Source organism: Tyto alba, unplaced genomic scaffold, assembly GCF_018691265.1.
Source record: "Tyto alba isolate M040663 unplaced genomic scaffold, T.alba_DEE_v4.0 Super-Scaffold_2, whole genome shotgun sequence".
Classification (NCBI taxonomy): domain Eukaryota; kingdom Metazoa; phylum Chordata; class Aves; order Strigiformes; family Tytonidae; genus Tyto; species Tyto alba.
Genome location: NW_024881282.1, coordinates 14699589 through 14722201, shown reverse-complemented (window position 1 = coordinate 14722201; position 22613 = coordinate 14699589). Strand labels below are relative to the sequence as shown.

The 22613-nt window shown below is 34.9% G+C and overlaps 1 protein-coding gene across 2 annotated transcripts in view; it reads left to right on the top strand.

The window, feature by feature from the left end:
• The window catches only part of PGR (progesterone receptor), a 39181-nt gene extending 18192 nt beyond the window's left edge, over window positions 1–20989 (top strand). Inside the window, exons 5-9 of one of the 2 annotated variants that reach the window (XM_042793090.1) lie at window positions 6310–6612; window positions 7997–8141; window positions 11450–11580; window positions 16520–16677; window positions 18946–20989. In XM_042793090.1, the coding sequence (XP_042649024.1) occupies window positions 6310–6612; window positions 7997–8141; window positions 11450–11580; window positions 16520–16677; window positions 18946–19101 (893 nt within the window). In that variant the 3' untranslated portion in view covers window positions 19102–20989. The remainder of the gene's footprint in view (window positions 1–6309; window positions 6613–7996; window positions 8142–11449; window positions 11581–16519; window positions 16678–18945) is intronic. The other variant, XM_042793091.1, reaches the window with a different exon arrangement.
• The last annotated feature ends 1624 nt before the right edge of the window (window positions 20990–22613 follow it).

The following is a 22613-nucleotide window of genomic DNA, read 5'->3' as shown; positions in this document are numbered from 1 at the left end:
GTAGAGAAACAGTATTACTACCAAGGCAAAACCTGAAGCATTGTTTGCCCAGGTTTTGAAGAGGAGAAAGCTGAGGAGGAAGGGGTCCAGAGTGGGCTGTGGAATGTATGTGGTAAGAATGGAGACTCAGGAAAGGAGGAGGTGGCAGATATATTGCCTATCTTTTAAGGTTTGGGACAACTTACAAGGTTGTCTTGGAAGTTTTGAGCAACTTGAACTATAGAAGATGTCCTTGCCCATGGCAGGGGAGTTGAACTAGATGATCTTTAAAGGTTGCTTCCAACCCAAACCATTCTGTGATCCTAGCTGGTGTAAATAAATACAGGTAAAAATTAATTTCTGGCACTTTTGCACAGCCAAGAGTTTGATGATGATGTAACCTGAATTTTCATGTATGGTAGTCTGGATAACAGCAGTAACTAAACGCCAAGTGTTTTAACATCACAAGCAGCACCATTTCAACAAGCAGAAGAGTGTGTGATAACTCAATAGCATCATCAAGTCCTTTTGCTTCAGCATTGTTCTGCATAGTAATTCTGCATACGAAAAGTAGGCAGAAGGCTTGACTTCGTTCTACATTTTGCATACATTTATGGATGCTAGTTTACCTAGTGTTTTTTAACATTTTGCTCTTGGTGCAGGTGCCTAAAACAGAAAGAGTTGGATGCTTTTGCTAGCAATATTGGTGAGATGGTATGTCCTCATTACTGTGTCCTCATATGAGGATGTTACATACTCATACTTGAAACCAAAACTTGAGGGAAAAGTTCTCTGACTCTTAGTCCTTTACTATCATGTATAGAGAGAGTAAAAACTTCCTCTTTCTCTTTGGATCACTTTTTTTTCTTAACTGTTATGAAGCAAGTGTGAATAGTTTCTTTGTATTTAGTGCTAGGTTGTTCTATCTAGCCAGCTTGTTGTGTTGATTAGCCTTTTTCTAAACATATCTAATCAAAGCTGTCTTCCATTTTTTGAGGAGACTGTCCCAGTCTGATTCCTCTAGTTCTCAGAGGGGCATGCCATCTCATCAGATCTCTGCCCTGATACATCCACCTACCCCATCTTCTGGAAAGAAGTGATCTGAGAGCAAATAGGAATTAGAATAGAACAGTGAGGCAATGGAAAAAAGTAAAAAGGGACTGTGGCATCTCTAGTTTTTTCTCACCTGCATCTGGTTGAGTGTAGTATTTCAGGTGCTATTAGTGATGTCAACAGTTGTGGGGGGGATTAGGAAGCTAATTATTCTATGCAGGGTGAAATGGAGTGCATAATACTGATAGGAGGAGAAAACACAAATGTAGGCCATAAAAAATGAGGAAAACTAGAGTGAGGTTATATTATTTGTAAATGAGGATTTAAAATCCAAAGCAACAAAAAGTCTCAATATAGACTTTTTAACTATAATTATCTTTCTACTGTTACTGTTGTCTTTCTTACTTCTGCTTTTCAGCCATTTCTTATACTTCCTTTATTGTATCACATGAACAATATTTCCTACCTGCAACTTGCTGTGCTCATCAACACAATATGATTCATATATGGGGTACTACTAGGCTTAGATAATTTTCCCCAGGACATAAGTGTCCATAAACAAATTTCCAATTAATGGAACAAATTACACACTCAGACATATCTTTGCATATTTTAAACAAATCAGAATTGCCAATACTTTAAATCTTTTCTTGTGTTTACAGCCTACTATACTTTAAGATTTTTTGTGCATTTTCTATTTTTTGCTATTCAGAATTTACATAGATACACTTCTGCTCTTTTACTCCTGCTACTTAGTTTCTCAATGCTAGCCTTCAATTACTAGAAGCAGACTTCCAATATTGCTTAATCAAGGTGAGAAATATTAAGATTTTACATGATATTAACGATAAGATTCTAAAGATTCTTACAACATTAATTAAATTAAACTTACTGCAGGGAGAAGTAGACTTATGTTCCACTGAATGTTACTGAGTGGCAACCATAAACCTAGAGAACAATGTTATTTTACATTGACAGCAGTTCCATTTTCTGACCCTAATTCAAAAGCAGTAAAATGAACCTGAATTGTTCTAAAATAACTTGTAGTCTGTTGTAAGTAAATTATAGAATAGCAACAAATAGCATTAGTAACCAATTTCACTATATGAACTGTTTCTTTTTTCTTAATATATAGAAGAAAACTATAATTGGAAGCATATATTTCATAATTCTATAATTGTCATTCTCTATGGGAGTGTTAATTGTCTTTGAGTTTTATAATCTCATAACTGGACACATTAATCTGTCTTCTTTCTGATTGTCTACCAAATAGGATAGCAGGTAGCTGTGATGGGTCCTGGAATAAACAAATAACCATCTTTTTTATTTCCTATCAGTTAATCTGTAATATTCCCAGGCTGACTATCACAGATTCCTTATTCAGCTGTATTGCTAAATTATCGCTTTCTTCATTGTTTCAGTCAGCGTTCAGTCCACGTTGCAGTGATTACGTGCAGACAAATCTGAATTAATTTTCCAGGTAACATTTTCTGAGGTAGCATCAAAGGGTTTATTAAAATCAAGATGTATTACTAATGCTTTGCTGCTTTGTTCCTTTATTTTGTACACACCCTCCTAAGGTGTACACAGCTTGTTCTCCTACACAAAACACAAGAGCATAGTGACCTTAAAGTCAGAGCTGCAGTGTTCTGTCAAGAATAATAAATTATTGACATTTTTCACCTGATTATAGGGTATGGAGGAGGCTAATGAAATGTTAAGAGTTTTACTAGAAACCCAACCATTTTAATATGAAATGTCTACTGTCAGTAATGTCTGATTAGCAGTATCGTTCTCTATACCTAGTTGAAAGGATACTAAAATACAGAATTATGTATTAAGGAGAAAATCATAATATACTTTATGATGAGATTAAGTAGGTTTTATTTTTTTAAATTTCTTTATGTTTTCTAGGTACATGTAGTACACAAACACTATATGCATGCTATTTGTAGTAATTGAGGGTAAGAGAACTGTGAATACTAAGAAATTGCTTGAGTGGTTCGCTATCTTAAAACTAATGAAAATGTTACAAAGAAAAGGTGTGCTATCTAAATATGCACAGACAGGTTTTAGCATTAAGATGAATAGTTGCCAGAGTGGATTAGTATTCTTTATGCATTATAGGACTAAGTGGAGACATTTGTTTATCGTTTATCTTACAGCAGGAATGTATCTGGATATTTTTGTAAGCAGCAATTGAAAAAACAAGCTATTGTCAAATCTCCGTTGTTTTTTTTATGTCCTTAAGAGTTTGCGTTCATTTGACAATGGTAGATTAAAAAGTTTACTGTGAGTTATTAGTAGTCACCTCTCCAGTAGGTGGGCAACAAGTGAGGTTGCTTTGCTGATGGCTGTTAAGCAACATAATTAGAAATAAGCACATAAGCAGTTCTGCAAACCAGTGTGACATTAATCCTGATACATTTAATCACTTGGAAACATGGGTACTTATTAACTACTAACATTTCCATGTAATAAGCACTCTGTTTGGTTTCTTTCTTTACTTGTTCTCTGAACTGTAAAAGTATCTGAAGTCATTATTTCAGAAAATACCTGAAATCATGATTTATGAACTATCAGATGCATTGTTCCTTCTGTTTTCCTTCATGCCTAACAATAGTTAGTGGGAAATTCCCAGCATGTTTAGGACTATGTATAGCTTTGTTATGATAGAAATTGGCCCTATGTCTCTTGTCATAATATATTGTCTATTCTTTTGGGTTTGGTTTTTTTTTTGGTTCAGCTGTAACATAAGGTGTAAGATTATGTTTGGTTCTTTACTAAGGGGTCACTAATCAGAAATGTTTGTATTCTTACCACAAGTAATAAAATGAGCATAAGATTCTTGGAGCACTCACTAAGCTAATTAAACTCACAAGTTAGTGGGAGCATGACTCCTGAGTTCGTTGGATGATGAGTGTTACTGAAGAGCTCATCACTCATATTTATACTATCAATAAGGTGTGTTTCTTGAAATTTTGTTTAGTATGCTCCCTTTGGATTTTATATACTGTTTTAAGTTATGCACTTTTGTGTACAACTTACTTTTTTGTAAGTGAAATGCATTAACATGCATATTTATGACGGGATAACACAAAATTATTTATTTTAAAAAGCAGATTTTGTCTTTTTAGATTGTCTTCATCTTCTCAATCCTGTCTGGTTCACAAAACGAGAGGACTGATTCTGCCTTCAGTTATAGTAGAATACATCAAGAATAATTTAAATAATAGAATTTGTTCTGTATAGAATATTTAGAAACTACATAAATTTTTCAATGTTTGATGTATTAATCTTGCTTGAAGTTATACTACCTGTGTACCAATAAATGTTTTGGAAAAGTCAATTTAATGCTCTGAAGACATCCTAAGTCTTCCAAAATGAAGACACTGGATTTTCATAACATTTGCTACCTTCTGTGATTTGGGAACATCTGAAGAAAATGGAATAGACATGTTCTTAAGTAAAGCCATTTTTGACGAACCTGTCTGGTTTAGTGTGTAGTTTGGAAGACTGGGACTTTCCAAGGGGGAAAGTAATAGATGAGTCTGACTATGCTAGTGTCTCTCGAATCCTTCCATAAATAGCTGAGAATGGATTCAGAGCATGTGCTGAAGTGCAGGTGTGCTTCCCTACTCCCATGTCCTAGGGCCTCTTTGGGGCACTGGTTGCATTCTGACAGCACAGTGCTACTTTTAACTGAAGTAAAAAAAAAGGCAGTAAGAGACGGAGAAGTTTTTGTCCCCTTCCTTTAGGATGTGATAAGTTCCCTTGTCTAATCTTTCACTTGTACATAAAAGTACCCTTTTTCAAAAGACAATTTGATATGCGAGTTATAAACTCGATTTTAATTCAACCAAATAGACGTATACTGTTATGCTTCTATTACCTTTCACCTCCTGTACTTTTAGAGTGGTTTTTTGCATATTGCAATTTTATAATGCAATTTCTCAGTGGATCAACAGTTTGACAGACATGGATTTTCTTTTCATCCAGTGAAATTTGGTGCATCTTTTCTACTATTGTTAAAGTATGCAACACCTCAACGAGCAAAAATATCCACATGATTTCTGGGTGTTTTTTTGGAGCAAAATCATCTTCTTTATTATTTTCTTTATGGTTGAAACATCTATACTTTTTCTTTCTTAGCAGAATGATTTACCTTTTTTTTTTTTTTTGGTCATCATCCTACATCTCTTACTGGCCCACTGTCATCTAAATCAGACCATAAGTATCAGTCCTTATTACATTTTTTTCACTAAGTCAAACTTGTTTGGCAGAACTAATATTCTAACAGGGTTTTAATCACCTTTGAGGATCTATTTAAAGCAAATATGTTCCATGCAGCCACCTCTACATGGATTTGTCTTTTTATTGAAACTTGTAATAAGGTTATATGTTACTGAGGCTTATTGTCTTTGAACCTCTGAAGGTTTGATTTTCTGTGTCTATACGGTGCACTGTCAGACTGTTTCCATGAAATAAATTTGAAGAGTTGCTACCTAGAGCTATATATATTTCCATAACCATACCAGGTGTAATACCTGTCCTTATTTTGGAAAGGCAGTTCAGCTGTTTATTTTTTTCTAGATAGTGTTCTTCAAACCACTGCAGTATGAAGTAAGAATTACATATACTAAGAAAGAGAAATTATTTTTTAGAAAGCGAAGAGTTTTGTAAGTGTTGACATGTGGTTTTACAGTATTTGTTGGCATTTCACTTATTCCCTGAATTCTATTTTCTTTCTGCTAAACAGGAGGAAAATATTACATTAGAGATTGACAAAATAGAATTTAGCCATAAGACTGAAATGCCATTGTGGAACTGGAGGAAAGGAATTTCTTTGTTTAGTAATTGATTGCTAGCATTTTTGTTTCTGAATATTAGGGAGAAAAAAGAAACAGTATCCTTAATTAACATTGAATAGAAACTGAATTGTACAGCCAGCTGGCTTAGCTGTCAGCATATGATAGAACAGTGGGAACTGAACCAGAAAACACTTTATGAGGTTACTGTAACCTAGAATTCATGGCAATAATTTTAAAGGGTGGATGCTGTTCATCTCTCAGTGAAGGGAGGAAGATACGGAGAGAGAAACTCTTAAGAATTTTCCATGATTATTTCTTAATTATATAAATAATCAAAAAATAGAAAACTTATTCCAAAGGCAGTTCTACTTTCCTTGTATAACTTAAGAGTGTAATCCAGCACTACTGAAAAATACTAATATTTCTGGCTAATTCTTTTTAACAGATCAACAATTTTCTTTTTCAGGTCGAAAATTTAAAAAGTTTAACAAAATTAAGGTTGTGAGAACATTAGATGTCGCACTCCAGCAGCCAGCAACCCTTCAAGATGAAAGCCAGTCTCTAGCCCAAAGGCTGTCCTTTTCTCCAAATCAAGAAATACAGTTTGTTCCCCCAATGATAAGTGTTTTACGAGGCATTGAGCCAGAAGTTGTCTATGCTGGTTATGACAATACAAAACCCGAAACACCAAGTTCCTTGCTGACCAGTCTAAATCATCTTTGTGAGAGGCAACTTCTTTGTGTAGTCAAATGGTCTAAATTGCTACCAGGTAATAGCACTTCTTATATGTAGTGAATTTAGTTTAGCAAATATGTCATAGGATGTGCAGTCAAAAGAGAATATTATCTGCCTGTTAATTCTTAAATTCTAAAATGATTAAGCTTCCACTTTATGAGATAGCTGATCAAATATATTTTAATAAAGGGCACTTTTGTAGGAATGCATCTAAATATTTAGACTAACTCCAAAAATAAACAGAAGCTCAGAGAGTTTCTGTTTGTGATCGTTATAGTACTACTCTATTATTTATTCTTTTGGTATAAAAGGATCTTTCTATTTCTGCATATTCTTTATTCTTGATCTTACTAAAATGAGCTTTTGAAAACAATAGATAAAAATTGTAATAAATAGTACCAGTTAGGACTAAGTGGATTACAAATAGATTGGTAATGAGAAGTAACTGAATTTATGAATCCAAGATTGGATTAAAAAAAAAAAATCCGTGTTATGTATGTACGTGTCTGTATGGTTGTAGGGGCCTCATCCTGGGATATAGAAAAATCAATATATTGAGCAGTAAGCTTGGAAAATACAGTTTCATATGAGTTCAATTTGACACTTTGCTGCAGGAAAGATAGTCTCTATCACTGCCCTTACCCATTGCAACTTGCACTTGTCAGACCTCTTGGTTGAACTGATTCGTGTTGCCAAGTGAGAGGAAAGCAAACCTTTTTTTTTAACCCTTTGTAGTTTTCTGATGGCTTCATGAGTTGAACCAGTTCTCTGAGGGGTAGGTAACATGAATGGCATAGCTTGCTTGAAGGAAGTAACAGGACCTGGTAATGAAGAACAGAACCACTGCTTTCAGTGGCAGGAAGCTGCTAGATTGACTCAGACAATTCATAGCAATCCTTAAAGTTACCATAGAGTGACAGTTATCAAAGGCAAACACACAACTGAATATGCTGCTCTTTAGTTAAATGCAAGAAAGATACTAATATGTGGATAGTTATTTTATTACATATGGATATTTATTGTATTACAACTATTTCTTGTTAAAAACACTGAAGTCCACGCTATCTCTATTAAATAAGAGTTGGTTACAGTGATCATGTTATGAACTGTCATACTTTTATCAAAGGAAATGAGATGCATTCCGATTCCCTGAAATAATAATTTTTGACTGCTAAAGTTAATTTTGGTTTGATCATTTCAAAATACTGCATCAGAACAAAAAGGCAAGGTTAACTATCAAAGTGAGGTAGCCAGTCATTATACAAACTTCACAAACTTTTGAGAGCTACATCCCCAAAAGCACTTGTCTTTCTGGGCATTCTCAGTTTTATAGCTCAAAGTTGTAATTTCAGAACACCTACTCAGCTACTGTCTAAATGAGAATTACAAAGTATTTTAACTTTTAATTTCATTTCCAGGATTTCGGAATTTACATATTGATGATCAGATAACCCTCATTCAGTATTCCTGGATGAGTCTAATGGTTTTTGCAATGGGATGGAGATCATACAAACATGTCAGTGGTCAGATGTTATATTTTGCACCAGATCTGATTCTAAATGAGTAAGTAGACTCTGCTGTTGCATAATATGAATGACATTTTGAACTTACTTGTGTCAATGATAATGTGTCTTCATTGAAGCCAAGATTTCATTCATTGCTTGTTCTGTTTCAAAATTAACAGCAGAAGCAAGTCCTCTGATCATACTGAAGTTCAGTAACTTTGGGAAGGGTTTTGTGGGAATCCCAAATACTCTGTTAACATGGCTAAACTAAAGGAGTGCAAGTAATATTTTAATTATCCAAGACAAAAATAAATAAATAAATAAATAATGATGCTGTCAGAAGATTTACCTGAATTTGTCTGACATGAGTTAATGTTTAAGAAATGGAACTATGTAGGATTTTCTTTGTTCATTATTGTTTGGGCGGTTTTTGCAAATAGTTTTGACACTTTCTGATAAAACTTTGCTTTTCTAAAGTACTTTTCTTGTTAGAAAATTGTAATAATTTAGCAGGAAGGAATTTTAATATCAAGGATAAAATATGTGAGATTTCTCTTTTCTGGCTTGAGGGGGAGGATTCTTGATTTAGCTTTTCCTTCACTATGCTAATTAATTCAGATAATCTTAATTTCAGACTGTCAGTTTTTCAACTCTGCAAATTAATGTTTTCAAAGCTGTGATTTTAGATACTTTGGTTATAGGACATGAGAGGTGTCCAGGAACAGTAAAACATAATTTAATCTCCCTAGCTATTTTTCCTTAATACATTTTTCTTAGTTATTTTTTCTTAAAATTCTGAAAGAACTACTATGGAGTGAGATGAAAGTTAAACAAGTTTTCTTGTAAGACATATCTTTTTAAGAATTGAGAGTTGGATTTGCAGAAGATCTAGGCAACTTAATTTATAATCTACAGACATGCAAGTTCTTGCCAATTAAGTTCTTTTTAGAAAACATTCAGTGGAGCAGGGCCTGTAGCTCCTGACCTTTTCTCTTCCAGATGACTGTAAATCATTGTGAGGTTATAGAGTAATGAATTCTTTCCTCTCCCATGTGTATTAATTAAGCTGTACAAATTGAAATACTTTGAAGGGATAAGACTGGGAGAACTTCAGACTGTATTGTGTCCCAGCATAGTCTGTGATATATTTTATGGTTACATTCAGAAGAGACACAGGGTGAGATGACTTTAGGGCAGTAATGGCATGTCTTGGGGTATTACCCTGCATGTGGACCACTGCTGCCACCTTGTGAAGATTTTAAGTACTTTCTTCCAGAGTAGGGTTGAGAATTATGAACCTTGATTATAATCCCTGAGAGACAATTTCTTATTTGCAGCTCAAGACCATCTACATTGAGCAGGAGATGGACTGACCACATACCCTTCTCTTGGTTCTAGAATATCCCATCAGGGTCATAACAAGGAGTTAGACATGAAGAGTAACTGGCACACTAAATCATAGCTGTAGCTATCTATTGGGAAATAAATTAGCTTTTAGATCAGTAAAATGTAAGCAACTTCCTTGTCTGTGTTGATGTCTAAGATTGTACTTTCATGATCATTTTAGGGAGTGGTAACTGAACACTACCAAAAAAGTTAATTCTACTTGGGCCTCCCTGCCCCAGTTGTGCATCTTCATGATTACACTTAAATTGGACCAAACACAATCTGGCTGCACTGACAAACAGATAAGGAAATTATATGCTTGAGAAATGCCCTAGAAAAAGGCATTAATTACCGTGTGGAGGTGATCCCTGATGTGACTCACCACATGGGAGTGCAGGCACTAATTCCAGAGTAGTAGGAGTGCACACCTAGAGGTGGAAGGAGATAATGGAAATTCCTTCTGCAGAGGCAACACACACTTGAGTTGTTTCAAAATGACCACGAAACCACAATCCAAAGATTGTTTCACAGCCAATCTGTCATTTAGCAAACTGACTTGTAATGCTCCTTGGGAATGATTTGTTTGGTAGCATCAATTTCAGACCAAGAAAGCCAGGAGTGTTAGTTTGACAAAGATTTCATTAATTAGTATTAAAACCCTACCAGGATTTACTGTTACTTATACTTTGCAGTGTCTGAAAACATAACAGCATTTAAGCATAATCTGAAAGCTGCTATCACTCTTCATAGATAATAATTAGGAATAGAGACTCCTGGAAATGAAAAGGAAGGGAGATTTAAAGTAGATGTAGAAGTAACCAGTCCATTCAGATCTAACAAAGAAAATTTCTACGTTTAAGTAATTTATATTAGATGTTGAATAAAGCTGAAATAATTTTCATTTAACATAACAGTAACACTTTAAGTAACGAGAAAAAACGTCAATGCATTCAGAAGAGTCTTCTATTCATGGAAAATACCTTCTGTTTTCATTGTTGAGGGTACTATCTCCAGTCAGGTTGGAATGCTGATCTGAACATTGTGGGGAGCAGTGGGGCAAAATTTGATCTTCTTGTCATTGTTGTACCTAATTCATCCGGCTCGAGATACAACCTTGTAAAATTAGCCAAAGTTACTGGATCTTCGGGTTAATATATGATGAATTCAGTCTAGATTACAAACTTTGTAATTCCATTTTTTCAGTCATTTCAGTTGAAAACTGCCTTGCCAATAAATATATGTAATAAAATATACTCAGTATACCAAAATCTCAGAGAGGAAAGTAAGATCAAAGTCCTGCAAAAAACTAAACAGTTTTTCCTTATGTAGTTCCTTGTGTGATTTATCCTATTTACTTCTGCAGAATTTTAGATACTTCTGTATTTATATGTTTCGTTCAAAACTTTCTGTATATATTTACATGTAACATTTATAACTGTTTCTTTAATGGCATAAAATGCTACAAAGTAATATCATTGCTGTAGCAGTACAATGTTAGACTTGCAACAAAGTATTTGATGCAGTCATTTTTGTAAAACCTAAGAACAAGTTTTCTGTAAACTTTCAGGTTTATATAAAATTTTATGCTTTGAAATCTTTTCAGAGAATGTAAAAAATTATCAACCTCTAAAAGAAAAAAAAGTACTTCACATTATTCATTAGGGTGTTTTTAATTAATAAAACCCCTTCTTTTTTGGTTGTTAGCATTCAGCTCTGATAGTCTCCAAGGTTTTTTTTCTGGGCAGCAGTGACAGATTAAACATACAAAATAATAGCACATTCATTATAGTTAAAAAACTAGTGTATGTACAATAAAGTCAGAAAATTGTTTCTGTGTATAACCTCTTTCTTTGCTTTCTGTAATGTGGTAATTAAACTGCTAATAAGGCAGTTCCTTCAAACAATCAGTAACAGAGCTGTTCCTTTTATTTATTTTCATGGTTTTTTTTTTATTTTTTTTTTACCTTTTCTGGGTGTAAGACAGAGGATGAAAGAATCATCGTTTTATTCCCTGTGTCTATCCATGTGGCAACTCCCACAGGAATTTGTCAGACTTCAAGTTAGCCAAGAAGAGTTCCTATGTATGAAAGCACTGTTACTTCTCAACACAAGTAGGTTCTTTTACTTCTTTGTAGCATATCACTAGTAAAAGAGTTTTGAACATGTTGTTTAACTTGACAGTTGCTAGTCTCTCTGGCTTAACAAATGGAAACTTCTTTAGGAGGAATGTTAGTATTCCAAGACCTAAAAATATTTTTTCTGGTGTTTATAAAGAACACTCAAATTTGTTATTCATTGTTGGTTTTATTCTATATGAAGACACTAGAGAAATGTTGGATCCCTTTTGATATATAGCTATACTGTATTACACATTTTCAAATCAAGTGTGCGGTATTTCTTCCTGGAAGCTCTTCAGCTTAAATAACACAGAAAAAAAAAAAAAAAAAACAAAAAAACAAACAACAAAAAAAAAAAAAACAAAAAACCCCAACAACAACAACAACAACAAAAAAAAAAAACAAACAACCATACAAGCATTAGAAATATATTAAAAATATTTAATAAATTGTCAGGACTGAGGGCTTTATTGTGGACAAGAACTTAAAGCATACTTACTCAAAAGAATTAGCGAGGTGGACATGGCAAACAATGCTAACATTTATTCAACTTTTCATAGTTATAGATAGGTCAAGTTTAGCACAGGTATAAACAAGTGGAAATGTTTGTTTTATTTCTCTAGAACAAAATCTGTGGTCACTTTTAATCATACACAACCTTTAAAGAATCCAGCATACAGCTGCATTTTGCTTTAAATGGGAAATGTGGTAGTTGATGAAGGTATTTTCCAATATATCTTTTAAAATACTAAAGTGTACATCTGCTGAGGCCATAATTATTAGTTATGAATCCCCAAACAGAAACTTTTAAATGGTACAGGTGCTATTGGAAATAAGAATAAGTACCTCTGAGACATATAATTGGAAGAATGTTGAAGTTTGGTGTTCTACACACTTATGAAGTCAGAGGAGACGTGCAAATCCTGCATAACCTGCCTGTTGGTTGTACAAAGTTTCAGTAAAATATCAGGAACTAAAATTTATTCCTTTCTTAAGCTGTACTTGGCTGGTATTTTCATAAGCTTATGCTTAAAAAACCCTTGGTCTCATTAGAGCATAAACAGTAAAGATTAAATTTAGCTTATATGAACATAAAAATTGCTAAAATAATAGCAAAATAACATACACCCTGTTAAAGCAATAAAAATAATGTGGACAAAAATCCCTCTCTAATATAACTCCAATTGCTTTGTTGGAATCTGAATGTTTTCCTATTTTAAATGTTTTCCACCTTGTTTTCATCACAAAAGATCTCCTTTGTCTATCGTCTGAGCCTTAGAGGGAAGTTTTAAATTTCAGTGAAATTTCGGTACATTTTTGATATTCCAGCTATCCATTTCTGTACCCAGAAATTTTAAATCAAATTAAAAAAAACATTACAATGATCCAACCCATCTCTGAGGGCACTGATTTGGCAGAATTCATTAAGCTACCATTCTTTATCAACTGCATTGTGCTCAGAAACTAATTTTTAAGATATGTTCATATATATATATGTGCAAGAAATTATTATTATTTTTTTAAAAAAGTATTTCTACCTGTGCTGATGATTTTTGCTTTTTGTTCTGTACTGCACTTATTGTCTTATAGGAAAAAACAATTTGTCAGATCTTTGGGAAAAGGAACACACCTAACTATTGTTGCTGAGCTATTTAGTAAACGTTTGGTACTGTATAAATATAATTCCACAAAACTATTTTCAAAAAACCATATAACCTCATTGTTGCTATGAAGTGTTTCTTAAGACTACTTAGAGTTTAGTCATGGTATTCATCATAATCCTCAAACGTGAAGTATGGCCATTTCAAGCTTTCATACACTAACAGTAAATCAAGTCTGAACTTTTAGTCTCTCATTCTGTCTTCTGTTTGATTTATTATTTAGATGAACTGGTTTTTATTTTTTTATATAATTTTAAAGAAACAGTAATTTGTATTAAATATAATTAAATGTCAGTCTTGATACATTTCTAATTCTGAATGGAAACCCCAGCCTAAGTTTTAACATTATTTTTGATTTTACAATGTTTCCATTGAGTTTGCTGTGCCTTAGACTATTTTCTTTATACTGTACTTCTGACAGTTTTAAGGCTGTCTTGAAAGCAGAATTAGTCTTTGAAAAAGGAGACCAGCATTTTTATTTTTTGCAGTTGTTTCAATTTTACAGGTCCTTATTTACTGTACATAATATGCTGTATTGTAGTAGTGCCCCAAAAGTTTTAAACAGGGCTCCATCTTGCAGAGGCCACATATATCTAGGAAGTAATGCTATCAATAGTTCAGAAGGACTATGATTTAAGAAAGTAGAGCTATGCCAAAAAAGAGATAAATAAACATATAGCAAGTTCAGTTCTAGCTCTAACACTTTCCAGACTTTTGATTTAGAGGAATTGCAAAATCTTGTTGCATAAGACTTTGACTGGATTCTTGCCACTGAATAAAAGCATCCGCATTCTTTACATATGCTGAGAGGGAAGGAACACTTGAGCTACCTGTGTTTAAGTTGGATTTGTGCATGTAAGACGTTGTAATTCAAATAAATAGCTCAGTAGAACATTTTGTGATTAGATGGGAATTTGACTGCTTTTCCAGAATTTTAGGGAAACAGGCCATTCATTGCTGGAAGAGATCTTTTAACTTAGTTCACAGGGAATATATAAGGACTTAATTGCTGTTTTAGAGATGTAAGTCAAGGATAGCATTCACCTAACCTTAATTCCTTGAGAATGTCACTTTATATGAAAAAGTTTTCATAGGTGTCTGTAAATCTGCTGTTAAGACATACCAAGAACCATCCAGGCTTTGAAAATTAAGCTATTCTTTTTCCATGACATACTTATTCCCTACTGTGAGTATTCCGGCCTGTATTACTCCTAAGCACATCAGACACTTCACAAACCAGAACTTGTCCCTTCCATTCAGACCCATGTTGTAGATGTAACAGTCACACACTCTCAGGTACCTCCTTTGTCTGTCTGGGCTTGAGCAGCCATACCGAGTCAAACCAAAAGCCCATCCAGCATTTCATCTCCATCAGCTGCCAAAAGAAAGCTAACGTGGCATGCCTAAAAGCTGGGCTGTTACTAATATGGTGTTAAACTTTCTCTGGAAATCAGTCACAATTTCTATTCTCTATTTTTATTTTTGTTTGAATTCTGTTTTAGTTAGGAGTCAGACCTTGACTTCCATAGCCCAGCTCAGTGCTTACACACTTGTCTTTGAAGTAAACTTGCTGTTTTCTGTATGTGTGTCTCCCTCCTTCCCCCAGACATTCATTTGTCTGAGGAGATGCTGAACAAGAGACCACCTTGGCAAACAGGTTCTTTTCCTCTCTCGAGCAGCCTCCCATGGAATAGGAGACTTCTGCTTAACTCAGGTAGAATAGAGAGTTGAACTTATGCCTTGTCACTTCTCTCTGGGCTCGAGGTGAGGAATTTTAATATATTTGCCTGAAGTGTCTCCTTTCCCCTTACATTTTTCTGAAGAACCTGATGTGACTTAGTCAACTGATTTCAGAACAGGGTTTATGATTTCTGAATGGAGAGCAATGTTGTTCACAGTGCAGGGTTTGATACATAATTCTCTTTCAGGGAAAGGGTCCTGACCCCTGTGCAGCTCTCTCCTTTTTGGGTGGCTTCTCTTTTAAGAATTCCATTCCTAGGTGTCTAACAATACAGTGCATTGTAGAGAGAGTCAATATATGCAGTTATTTACATTTTAATTCCAGAAAGTGACAAATCACCTGAATGTTAGGTGTTACTGTATTGAATAAACTAATGTAATTATGAACTAAGCTTAATTTTTTTTTTTTTTTTCTTTTCAAAAGACACTCTAATCCATTTTAGACTGATATTAGTCATGGTCTGATACCAGATTGAAGATATACTAGATACCTAAATAACTAGCAGGAAATTTATTTAACTATGTGAGCTAGTCCCCATGACATTCTTTTAGAGTCCATGGAGAAAAATAAGCATCTCTACAGCATAATTAATTTATTTCTAAGGAATACTTCTAAAACAGTGAACATGCCTTGTGCGCAAGACTTGCGTGATTTTTCCCACTAAAACTATAGGAAGCTGTGGTAACTAGCCCAGATGGAGATGCATGTACTGTAAAATGTCTAAAGTTTGTTGAGATAAATCACCCTCATGCTTGCTGTCAGAATATGAAATGTTAAATGTGACGTTGCAATGTGAAATGTCATTGGCAAGAGGGAAAGGAAGTGGGAAGAAATTCAACAGCTCTTTCAAAACCAGTATGTTTGAAACAAGACCGTATTTTAATGTATGATTATTATAGTGAAACTAGGATTTAGATTTGATTGCCAGATCAGAATATTTTTTCGAGTTTCATTTCTTCAAGTTTTTAATTTCTTCAAGATTTTCATTTCTTAGTTGCCTTTGGCAGCCTAAGTGTATTGTACTCTGCCATGTCAAAGAAAGCAGAGTCTAGAGCTTATGCCTGTTTCCTTACAATGCTACCAGTACTTACCATCAGTGATCAAAAATGGTTTTAACACTAGTGGTCACTAACAGGTTCATTTCTCAGTGTTCTCTCCATGTCTTCATTTTGGTCTTCATGACTGACCATTAAGAGGAGTGGGTTCAACCATTTGCTCCTCCTCGCTAGTTTCTCTAAAAAAGTGTTCACGTTTCAGATTCTGATAGTGCATCTACTCTGCTAAGTGAAAGAGGAACAAACAGGAGGCCTGAGCCCTGGATACTTCACTGTCTACACTACAAGTTGTTAGTTCATTCCTTGTCTCCATTTTGAAGCACTCCAGCTAGATCGCCCTACCATAAATCTGCTGTGAAGAGAGCTGACTTATAATAATGAATTACACTGCACAGTGTGAAATACTAGAAATTGCTTCTGTACTTTTCTAATTGCCTTCAGAATAAATTATAACACAAGCATTACTTTCTTTTTAGTTCCTCTGGAAGGTCTAAGAAGTCAAAGCCAATTTGATGAGATGAGAACGAGTTACATTAGAGAACTAGTGAAGGCAATTGGTTTGCGCCAGAAAGGCGTTGTGGCCAACTCACAACGTTTCTATCAACTTACAAAACTGATGGATTCCATGCATGATGTGAGTTTGCTTGTTAATGTGTTTTGGTTTTTATGTAAGAAGAAACTAGAAGGAACTAGAATTTCTTAAAAGTGTTGTTATGGAAAGTAGCTAGTCAGCATTGCTAAACAACAAAATAAAACCCCTACATTTTACCTTTAGTGTGTATATTTGTATGAATAAATAGCCATATATTCAGCATCAATACATAGTATATATATTATATGGTATACAAGATTTAAGTATTTGAGAAACATGCATTTGAATGCTACCATTTTGTTTCATTATTTTTATAATGTAACTAATAGAGTTATGGTTTTTGGTAGGGGCGATGTGTATGTGTGTATGCATGTGTATACATGTTCATGGAAATATTTAAATAGTGCAAAGAATGGGCAATTCAAGTTGCAAAGTCAGGGTACTAAGAATTAGAGAAAGACAACCAAGATTGGTTTTGTAACCTCAATTCAACTACTTCTATGTGTATATTCCATGCCATTTATTCAGTATCTGTCTATATTTGGGAACTGAGTAATGCTTGAGAACTCTAGTGTCTTAAAAGATGCAGCTGAATACTTTCCACATCTCTGAGAATCCAGCTTGTGTCCTATTGGCTTAGTAACCATTAAAACTGAGGAATGACATTTTGTATAAACCTTTGCCCACATGTATATTGGTTTGTAATGGCTTGTGTATCTCTGCAAGAGAGGCAAAAAGCAGAGGTACAGGGTCATACTTGATGGTTTTAGCAAGCACTGAGGGAATGGTACTAAAGTGGTTTAGGAAGAGCTTTTCTGACTTCAGTGCTGGTTGTGACAAGCTCACAGGGAGTTCAGGGTAGGATGGGGTCTTTGCATGTTTGTGTTCTTCTGCACTCAGCAAATGTGCATTTTATTTTAATTGTTTGGAAATAAATTCATTTATTAATCTAAAACCTCTCATTGTCACTAATTGCTCCTTCTAATGGGAGAAAAAAACTTTTAAGAGCCCATTTATGGGAGTTAAGAGAGGTAACAATATTGATAATTATGAGGTTCACAGGGTGATTTGGAGTATTTTGATCCTACACACAAACCTCCCCATCAGCTTCTGCCATCCACAGAAATCATATTCACCATTTAGCTATTGCATCGTCTCAGATACCAGCAAAAGGAGAATGAGACAAGTACAAAAAGTGTTCTTACAGGTGAAGGTAAACAATAGAAAATTTTGAAGGAAGGATTTACTGGTAGTCAGACTGCAGTTGTCACTTGGGACTCTCAGTGCTAAACCCTTCCCTGGAGCTCAATCATCTACCTTTTACTTGCAAAGAGAAGTCCTGGCCGGTATGATACTCATGGCAGCCCTGTGCTCAAGGAACCTGTTTGGATCTGTCTTGCTTGGGATAAAAGGTCTTCCTGCCTTACCTATAGCAAAAATTTGCAATCTGAGTGTCACAGTATCCAGAGGAAAACTATCTGAGTACTGGGCTGTACAGTCGATCTCTTAATTTCAAATCCTTAAGCAAAGTAAAATAGTCTCAATGGGAATGAGTGAGTGAGGCTTGCTGCAGAATATCCTACAGATAGATGGTTAGGGTAGTGTTCTGTCCATAGTGTATCTTACTTCAAGTCCCTGTTTCGGCTCAGGTTGATAAAGTGATGGGAGATATAAGGAAAAGACAGTCACACTGGACACACTGTGTGTTGTTAGAGCCTAGGTAGCAGAAATAGTATGATATTTAACAGCATAAAGGTCACAGGTCTTAAAGGAAAGCTTCTATAACATTGAAACGTCTCAGAGAAAATAGAAGAGGTGAATAGTCACATATATTGAGCAGTAGCTTTCAAGGGACGGGTGCCTATGGAGTTTTATGTTTGTGGCATACCCAGACATGATTATCATTAACAGATGGGAAAGCTCACAAGGAAATAGTAAACGCAATCCTCGGAGCAGTGTTTGACTAGTGTGTAGCAGACAAGCCATGGAGACATGTGGAATGTGAGGATAAAATGAAAGATTGAATAGTTGTTTAGCAATTGTCATTGTTCATGGTGCATGTCATGAGTGAGGATGATAACACTTTGTAGTATCAGTGAGGCATTTTTTGTATGACACAGCATTTAGCTATATTTGTCTCCTTTTGGTATGGGAGGGTATTTTAACAGGGAAAGACAAGTACCCAAATTGTTGATTCAAGGAAGGTATATAATGATGTCAGCTGATGGATGTATAAGTGATTGATAGCTTGTTTATCTGGCTGCATTACTGTTAGCCTGATTTATCATGTTTGTATTTTATTAAATCCAGCTAGTGAAACAGCTCCATCTCTTCTGCCTGAACACATTCCTTCAGTCCCGTGCACTGAGTGTTGAATTCCCCGAGATGATGTCAGAGGTGATTGCTGCCCAGCTACCCAAGATTCTGGCAGGGATGGTGAAACCTCTTCTCTTTCATAAAAAGTGAAATGTCTTTTCTGTTATCACAGAGATGATTTCTGGGTCATTTTTTGTTTGTTTATTTTGGTCACGATTTTGCAATGTCAGGACTTCAGTATATTTGTCATACTTACCCTGCCTACTGCTTTATACTTGTAACATACACAAGCCATTTAAGCTTGATGTACATATTGTGAGTTCCTGATTCCCTAACTGCAAAAATCACAACAGTCATAAGAAATGTTTTGTAAACTCAGCTAGGCTGCTTTTTAGATATGCATAAGAATGACAATGAATAGAGTTTTCATATTTCTAAGAACAGTTATCTTATACATTTTTCTTACATATTACATGCTCTCAGATTTCTGATATGACATGGTGTAAACTTCTTACTTTAGTACATTGTGTGCGTGGGTACATGTGGGCATGTGTGTAATATAAGATTTTGGAGGAATTAAAATAAATATTGCCCACATTTTCTCATGGATATTTCACTTTTTGTTAACTAATCTGCCTCACAGAAATGTCCTTTCAAAAGTCAGCTGTCCAGAATTACGTAGACATCACTGCAATACCTCATGAGTAACTAAAGTGCTCGGCACAAAGTATACATTCATATTGTCTGTGCTCATACTCCATTGAAACTCGTGAGTTCAGCATACTGTTTTCTGCACCATTCAGTGCAGCTCTCCTTCAAAAATGGGAAAGCTTCAGTGTATATTACACCAAATTTCAGTGTATATTACACCAGAAGTAATGTGTACACAAACCCACTCAGCTTTGGTTTTTGTTATTTTCCTTAAAAGTTTGGCACTTACTAAAGCTAAATCACTTAGCTTTCTTAAATTCATCATCTCTAAAATTCTTTTTTTCCAGAAGCTTTAAATAGAGATGTTCTCACTGACTACAACTCTTAATAAGCTTAATGTTTTGAAATCCAATGCTGAACACTCAAACAGCCATTAACATCAAATTATAGTGAGATTAAATGTAAGAAATGGAAAATATTACTACAAACATTTTTATACACATTAGGCTCATTTCAGTACTATTTAGTGGAGCTACATATTTTCTATTTTAAAGACATGCCATTATATTTGAGGTAACTAAAAAAGGCACTGGACTAAATTAGCTTTATACATTCAAGAAGTCTGAAAAATTATAATGTGGTGGTGTTTGTTCCTTTGATATGGATATGAAACAACGCATGGATTTAAGGCAGTAAATTGTTGATACATTAAAACAACAGAGAAATGGATAAAGCCCAATTAGAATGTATTAAAATGCAACAAATTTTGCCAGTCACTAAAAACGATACTCCAAGTCTCTAACAGTGTAGGAAATGGTGAGTCTTACTTGCTGGCCGTATGTTTTTGCTCTTCCCCATTGCATGTTGGCTTCATCCATCGTGATAGCGTACTGTTGATGGTATGTAGCTTGGTCTGTACAGACATATCCATGTCACGTGAACAAAGGCCCATTGCACATAAGTTCAGTATCCCTGATTAAATCAGTGTGCACCTCATTAAAAGTATAAATAATGTTACTTTTTAATAAAAATTACATCCCGATTCTTGAAAAAAAAGTGGACAGCTAACACCTAAAGGTAGATCTAAAGGTACCCTTACTATATATCACTTCCTAAAGCCAATCAAGAAGAAGCTACATTACAACTGGGGATAAGAATGTTTTTGAGATTCCCACATAGTAATACAAAATCCACTAGAATCGATGCAAAGATGGAGCCCTGGATAAAATGGTGTAAGCGGACTGTTGTGTTAGCTGACTAGGTTCGTCATTTCTAACTGCCCAGAGACAAACAATTTCTTTCATATTCAATGCAGTCTGACTTTTAACTGTGATCCTTAAAGCAATTATGTTTTAATAAATAACACAAAATTCTTTATTTCTACATATTGAAGTTTTGTTTTCTTTATTTTTCTTTGTATTTGCGCTCAGTAATTCTGGAGCTTAGTAAAAACGTCCATTTCAACCATTCCACATTTGTGTAACAACAATATTTTCATGCATTTTTTGGGGGGAATTTAAGCATTGCCACAGGATTTACGATTGAATAAACAGACTGTCTATTACACTTTAGATTAAACTATTAACAGAAACTTTCAACACTAAAAATTATTCCTCATCACCCTAAATCTGAAATTAGAAATTGGAGCAGCAGTATGTTTGCCTTAGGAATGCCCCAGATCAGCCTACATCTGCCTTTTACTCAATCCCTAAAATTTGTTCCAAGTGGCTGCCATGTCACTGTGTCCCATAAATGTGGCAGATTAGTCTAAAATTCTCTGTATTTGTCTCAAAGGCATAATCAAAAAGGAAGAAAATATGTCTTTTGGGAATAGCTAACAAAGGTTAAAAACATTTTTAAATTGTTTTTCTTAAAGATCTCTCAGAAAAAAAATCCCAAAACTTCATGGTTGTGATAAGTGTACTACATAAGACAGAACAAGTTTGGCTAAATGTGGCTGCTATATGAATTTGAAAGGCCTGTGTTCACTACATGATTGTCTGAAGTCTGAAAAAGCTGTTTTAATTTGAGAACTCTCAGCTTTGAGCCCAGTTTATAAAATTGCCTTCAGTCTCCATTTTGATACTGTCATTTGCTCTGGATTGCACAGACACCATGAACACTGATCAAAACACAAGATCACTTCGTTTCCTACAGAAATCTCATGTACTATGACTTTTCCACACTGTGGCAATGTCCTGAGAGCCATCAGCAAAGCAGCTTTTTTCTTTGAGTTTTTTAGAGAGGCTTTTTATTTGTCTGTATATCTCTGCATCAATATTTGTTTAAAGATTAAGGTATTTTTTGACCTGAGCTTTACAAATAGGTCTAAATAAAACACCTTATAGTGCTTCTCAATATACTGAACAAGGCATAACAATGCTGCATCTTCTTATGTTGTATTTTACACACTAGAAATAAGAGCTTTGGGGATGGACTTTTTCATTTTCTGACATTTATGATGTGCCTGATTACATTTTAAAGGCATGGAACCTGTTGTACTACTTAGAAAGCTTGCCATCTTCTGCAGATTACAGACAAAACTTTTTGTATGAGTGATCACTAAAAGCTCTTCATCTTACACTAAATAATGCAAGCTATGCCTCGAGCTAAGCCTCTCCTTTTCTGTACAGTTTGGGTATTTTTGACCCAAGGCCTTTAGCTTTGCCTTCTACTGGTACTTCAGTGAGGCAAACCAACCAACCCATGAGGTCAACCATTTCCTTTGATCAATACTGTCATTATTCAGCTTTGTAGAGGCATCATATTTATAGTTTTTAAAGACTGTTTTGAAGGTTGAAGTGCCTGTTGAAGCGGTTGGACAGCCGTGACAATGCAGTGCAGAGAAGAGGAGCCCTCCAGCCCTGGCAAGCTGTCCTGCGCATTCACACCAAGTTGCTTCGCGGTTGTACCTGCTGTGCTCGAAGAAATACAAAAGGTCAAACACTTGGCTCATGTTGTCAAAGGTCTTGGCTGGATCAACAGTTTTGACCATCCTTTTGGGAAGGGAA